Below are 6,198 nucleotides of genomic sequence, written 5' to 3' on the forward strand. Positions count from 1 at the left end.
GAGGAATATTTGAAGTCATTGGGAGAGTAAAAATGGCTTCAGGATTGCTCTCCCATACTATTTCAGACACATGGTTCATATATTTGTGTGTATTTATGAATATTTATTCTATATTTGAGACCTTAAAATTATTATAACATGTTCTTATGACTTCCTGGGTAAAGGGAGTGAATTGCGGGTAGACGAGAGAACTAAATGTGCCCAACAAATTGGGAAAGTAAGAGAATTCTTTGGCATGGAACAGAGATAGGGACACTGTGGCCTTGCAGAATCTGACTCCCATCCACCCCAGCCAGCAGGGAGCTGTAATCCAGCAAGGGTGAAGGGCTACAAGTTAGCCATCCCTGTTTCAGAATCTCAAGATTAGAAGGCTGGGATTACACCCCTTCACTTCTGTTTTTGACACAGAGATGGCAGAATTATGCCCTGGCTACAAGTTGTTTACCTTTCAATAAGGCCTGGAGACATATTCTTGTATCCAGCAAAGCCTGGAAAGTCCAGAGTTTGGTGGGAGCCAATTCAGGCAAATGCAAACAATATAAAACAGGCTGCAGAAGGGACTTTACAGGACAGGTTTCGCTTTCCCTTAGCAACATCAGATGACCCATGACTCATCTCACAACAGCCCCCAGAGAGGTGAGCACACCCTCAAGAAGTTTTCCCTCCACCAATGGGATTGGGCAGTTGAAGTTCCTCTTTTCTTTTCTTTTTTTCTTTTTGCTGCCCCCTCCCCTGCTTTGCCTGCCCTCTTTGAAAACCTCCAGAAAAGAAAAGGAATTGAGAAAGAGAGAAGCAAGCAGAGGAGCTAGGAAGACACAAATCAGGTAAGGCACAACTTTTTGGGACCTCTCTTAGGGGCATCTCTTAGGTAGGCCCTCATATCATCGCTGTTTTGCGTTTTCGTGGGTGCAGTTCGGTCCTCTCCTGGCAAATCCATCTTGTGCAGCTGAAGTGGATTTGGTGCTCTTGTGCAGCAAACACACTCCCCCCCCCGCCAGAAAAAAAGAGGACTCTTCTCCTGTATGAACTCTATAAGAAATTGTGCGGGGAAAAGTGTGAGGCAACCATTGCTATACAGGATATATAGCCTTCACGCAAACAAATCAGAATAAATGCTCAAAAAACAGGTCATTTGGAAGCAACCTTTGGAGAAAGCTCAGGGCCCATACCAGTATTCTGTCAGAAATGGTCCCATCCCTGACTTTTATTTGACATGCCCACCCCTCACCAAGCATTGCTTGTCATAAATAGTAACTGGATAGCTCAGTCGGTAGAGCATGAGACTCTTAATCTCAGGATCATCCCATATTGTGAAAAAGGTTCCTGCCTTGCCCAGGTTTGAACTATTTGACCCTCTTGGTCCCTTCCAATTCAATGATTAATAGCACCAGGGACAGGCTGGTTTTTCAAGAGAAAAATGTCACAGGCCCTCAATCCTAATTGGAAACAGGCTCCATATTAGGCACCCAGGCTGTTTCTCTCTCTAAAATGAAAGTGGCCGGGTGAACATACCTCATTTGTAGCTTGACCATTAGGATTTTGCAACAAAAACAATACCATATATATGGGTGTTCCATGTCCCACTGCTGTTGTGAATGGTGTTTATTTTGCATGCATTTTATTTATATTTTGATAAATATGATGTCAATAGGTTTTTAACTTTTGATTTTATTGCTATTTTAATGATTTTTGTATTCTGGAAGTTTTTGTTCATTAAACAGTATATAAATCTTGTGAGACAAATACATTTCAGGTTTTTAAAAAATAAATACTTTATTAGAAAAGAAAGAAGAAATTACACACAAAACAAACTTAAAGAACCAGACATATTTACCATAAGAAATGTTATCTAATGAAAACCTTAGATATATTGAAATATAATAAGAACACAGGAAGAATCCTGCTGGGTCAGGCCAAAGGCCACTCTTGTCATAGAATATATAGAATTGTAGCATTGAAAGGGACCTTGAGTGCCATCTAGTCCAACCCCCTGCAATGCAGAAATCTCAACTAAAGTATCCATGACAGAAGGCCATCCAACCGCTGTTTAAAAACCTCTAAGAAAGGAGACTCCACAACCTCCTGAGGGAGACCGTTCCATTGTCAGAAAATATTTTCTGATGTTTAGTTGAAATCTCCTTTCTTGTAATTTGAATCCACTGGTTCGAGTCCTACCCTCCAGAGCAGGAGAAAACAAGTTTCTTCCATCCTCCATATGACAGCCGTTAAGTTATTTGAAGATAGCTATCAGATCTCCTCTCAGTCTCCTCTTTTCCAGGCTAAACATACCCAGCTCCTTCAACCGTTCCTCATAAAGTTTGTTTCCAGACTTTTGATCATCTTGTTGCCCTCCTCTGCACATGTTCCAGCTTGTCAACACCCTTCTTAAATTGTGGCGCCCAGAACAAGACACCATATTCCAGATGTGATCTGGCCAAGGCAGAACAGAGTGCAAAATAGTCTCTCATCCAAGGCAGAATAGTCCATCATCCTCTTCTCACAGTGGCCAACCAAATGCCAGCAGGAAGCCCACAAGCATAAAGACCTCTTTTAAAAACCTACATTGACATTTTAGCATAGAAGCGGGCAAAAAAGAAACACGAGGAAATTTTCTTGAGGTGAACTGAAGTCCACAAAAACTTTATAAATGTGTTTTGTTTATAAGAGGCTACATGACATGTGTGTTGTTTTTCAGGGCTGTGCATGTAAGTGGCCTTTCCCTTTCTCCAGCATGGCACTTTGGCTTTGGCCTCTCCTGATTTTCCTGAGGGCAGAAGATGCAAGAGCCCAGGATCCTGTCAGCTTCAAGGCCTGTAAGAGGGATCCTGGCGAGAAAGTGCTGGAGGTGCTGCCAGGGGGTGGCTGGGACAACTTGCGCAACATAGAGATGGGAATGGTGATGAGTCTCAACTACTCCCAGTGCCGGACCACAGAAGATGGCGAATACCTCATTCCCAACGATGTCTTTGTGCTGCCCCTCAAGAAGAGCACAGTGGAACTGCACTCTGAGATCATTCAGGACTGGCAAAACTACACGGATGCCTTTGCCCAGTCTGTCAACACTGACATTTCCTTCCTTCCGGTGCTTAACGGAAAGTTCTCGGATGGCTCCCAGGAGACCAAGGTGCACAACGTCTATGACGAGACAGTCACCACACGGGTGCAGGCCCGGTACCACATCTACTCCGTCAAAGCTCTCCCGTCCATGGCTTTCCACAAGGAGTTTCGCCGTCAGCTTGTGAACATAGGCAACCACCTAGAGAACAAGCAGAGACGGTCTGCCGAGTACCTGGCAGAGCTGCTGGTGCTCAACTACGGCACACACGTCCTCACAGGTTTGGAAGCTGGAGCCAGCCTGATACAGGAGGACCAGGTGAAGCGCAAATTTCTGTTGGAAAAGGCCTCGGAGAAAGCAGGCATCACTGCCTCAGCATCAGTGACTTTTTTCAGCAAGGTGAACGTGGGAATGGGCTTCTCCTCACAGGTCTGGGATAATCTGACTAAGAGCTACATCGACAACACGGTGGATTCCAAGATGGAGGGCTGGGGCAGTGTGCCCTTTTACCCTGGCATCACCCTCCAGAAGTGGCAGGAAGGCATCCCTAACAGCTTAGTGGCTATAGGCAAGTCTGGGAGGCCTCTGCCATTCTTCATCACTCCTGAAGCCTTGCCGGAACTGCCCGAGCCTACCGTTCGGCGAGTGGCCACTGTGGTGGAAAAGGCCATCCTCCTCTATTATGCTGTCAACACCCACCCAGGCTGCCTCAAGCCTGAGTCCAGTAACTTCAACTTCCAGGCCAACGTAGATGACGGGTCGTGCCAAAACCCCAACACGAACTTCACCTTTGGGGGAGTCTTCCAGGAATGCCACGGCGTGTCTGGCAGGGACGCCGAGGAGCTCTGCCAGGCCTACCGGATAAAGAACCCGCTGACGGGCAGCTCTTCTTGCCCAGCTAACTTCTCTGCTGCCCTTCTGCACGGCGAGCAACGCACCGCCAGCAAGCCCAAGACGGAATGCCACCAGCAGTGCCACACCTGCTACCTTTTCTTCTCCTGCTGCGATACCGTTTGCGGCATCCGCTACTATCCCAGCACAGTGAAGTTTAACGCCTACTGGTGTGCTGCCACGGGCCCCGTCCCCCAAAACTCAGGTTTTCTCTTTGGAGGACTGTACACTACTGGGAACGAGAACCCGGTTACCAGGACCCGTGCCTGCCCGGCCTACTTCTTCCCCCTGGTGCTGTTTGATAATCTGAAGGTGTGTGTCAGCAGCGACTATGAGATGGGATCTCGGTTTGCGGTGCCCTTTGGGGGGTTCTTTAGCTGCCAGTCTGGCAATCCTTTGGCTGGATTACTGAAGGGGCAGAGCCCTGGGGTCCTCCAGGATTTTTTCTACCAGGACTCCCCTACCAAATACCCCATGAAATGCCCAGCTGGGCATAGCCAACACAAGGCCTACTTGAGCGATGGCTGCCAAATCCTCTATTGCTTGCAGGCCGGGACCCTTTTTGCCCAGCAGCTAGCCCCCCTCAAGCTCCCACCCTTCTTGCGTTCTCCCTCCACGAATTCCAGCCTTCCTGACACCATCCTGGTGCAGTCTGACGGTAGCCAAGCCTGGGTGAAAACACATGACAGCGGGAGCTGGAGGCTGGCCAATGCCACTGATAAGAAAGAGATAGCTCTGCTTTTGGATGGGCAGGATCATTCTAAACTCTCAGGGGGCTCCATCGCTGTAATCACAATAACAGTCATTGCTGCTTTGGCCATTACCATGGCTATCGCAGTTTACAAAATCCAGCACTTTAAAAGCAGAGGATACCAAGAGCTGTCAAATGAATGTCTAGTACAGGATGAAGTAAACTATGGAGCCACAGAAACTACTCCAGAACTCAGTGCTGCCTGAGGCAGCTTTTTACCTGGGCTCCAGAAATAAGACACACACTTTCATTGGGGAGTAGGTGCACAGGTAACAGGGGCAGAATAATGACTGGTGGGTGAAAGCAAGCATTAGCATGGATGTGGAGCCCTCATCCCACAATAAACACCCACCTGAAAGCACACTGCACTGTGTGGATTGTAAAGATGCATTTGATATTACAAAGAGCAACAAAGGAACCTCTAAACATTGCTGGACTCCCATCAGAGCCAGGTAGCAGGGCCAATGGGCACATGGGGTAAAAAAGAAAAGAAAAAACACTGAACAGGGACGTCACAGGCTCTGCCATCCCTCTGTGAAGAATGGGCAAGGCAAAGCCCTGAGCAGAAACAACATTACAAGGGCCTTGTCAGGTTACTGAGCCTTTTATATATCAGGTTGTTTGACCATGCTTATGCTTCTTCACTCTCTGGTTGATGTGGGGTTTTTATACTGGATTTGTTCATATAATTCTATAGCGCTTCGCCTCAGTTTTTAAACCGAGCAGTTCATCGTCTCCTAGTACTCTGTAATGCAACAAATGCACACAAAACACCCCTTGGGCAGCCACCCAAAGCTTCTTTTCCTAATGAAATACATTCCAAGGTTTTAAAAAAGACTTTTACAACTTGTGTGACTGCTTGTTTTATTAGCGTATTCCTATCTTTGTGCTAATTCATGGTGTTGGGAGGAGGGGGTTATTGATTTGGAAGAGGAGATTGCATTGCTCAACACCCCTGCTTGTTCCAGATGGGCAATCCTATCCTTATATCATGGCAAAAACAGTGTTTTGTGGCGCCTTAAAGACTAACAGATTTATCACAGCTTAAACTTTTTTGTTGCCTAAAGCCCACTTCATCAGATACATCTGCATTCTAATCCATGAAAAATTATTCCACAATAAACCCATTTGGGCTGAATCCAATGCAGCTGTTCCACTTGCGCAATGGATCTTCCCACTCCTCTTCATAGGCGTAGCCAGGATTTTTGTTAGGGGGGACAGGACTTTCGTTAGGTGGGGAGAACTGATGTGATTGGTCAGTTGGTTAAGTATTTCTATTGTTTTACTTGATAGGGGGGCACCTGCCCCCCAGCCCCCCCGGCTATGCTCATGCTCCTCTTTACTCCCCTGCAACCCCAAAATCTGGTTGAGGGTTGTGGGGGAGGGGCCACCTGGAGCAAATTTTGGGGGGCATGCGAAGAGAGAATGGGGACATTCTGATGCTCAAGCAGAATGCCACCCATGTAGAATTAGTCTTTAAGGCGCCACAAGCCCCAACCTA

General features: G+C 47.0%; 1 protein-coding gene across 1 annotated transcript; it reads left to right on the plus strand.

Moving 5' to 3' along the window:
• The first annotated feature begins 432 nt into the window (after nt 1-432).
• LOC128418344 (macrophage-expressed gene 1 protein-like) lies at nt 433-5,547 on the plus strand. Its single transcript, XM_053397923.1, has 2 exons — nt 433-824; nt 2,696-5,547. Exon 2 carries the CDS (start codon nt 2,732-2,734, stop codon nt 4,901-4,903), a length of 2,172 nt encoding a protein of 723 aa, XP_053253898.1. The 5' UTR covers nt 433-824; nt 2,696-2,731; the 3' UTR covers nt 4,904-5,547.
• Nucleotides 5,548-6,198: the final 651 nt, after the last annotated feature.

The sequence above is a fragment of the Podarcis raffonei genome, chromosome 1 (genome assembly GCF_027172205.1).
Source record: "Podarcis raffonei isolate rPodRaf1 chromosome 1, rPodRaf1.pri, whole genome shotgun sequence".
NCBI classification, from domain to species: domain Eukaryota; kingdom Metazoa; phylum Chordata; class Lepidosauria; order Squamata; family Lacertidae; genus Podarcis; species Podarcis raffonei.

Coding starts and splice junctions, on each gene's coding strand:
- LOC128418344 (XM_053397923.1), top strand. CDS start 2,732: ATGGCACTTTGGCTTTGGCCTCTCCTGATTTTCCTGAGGGCAGAAGAT.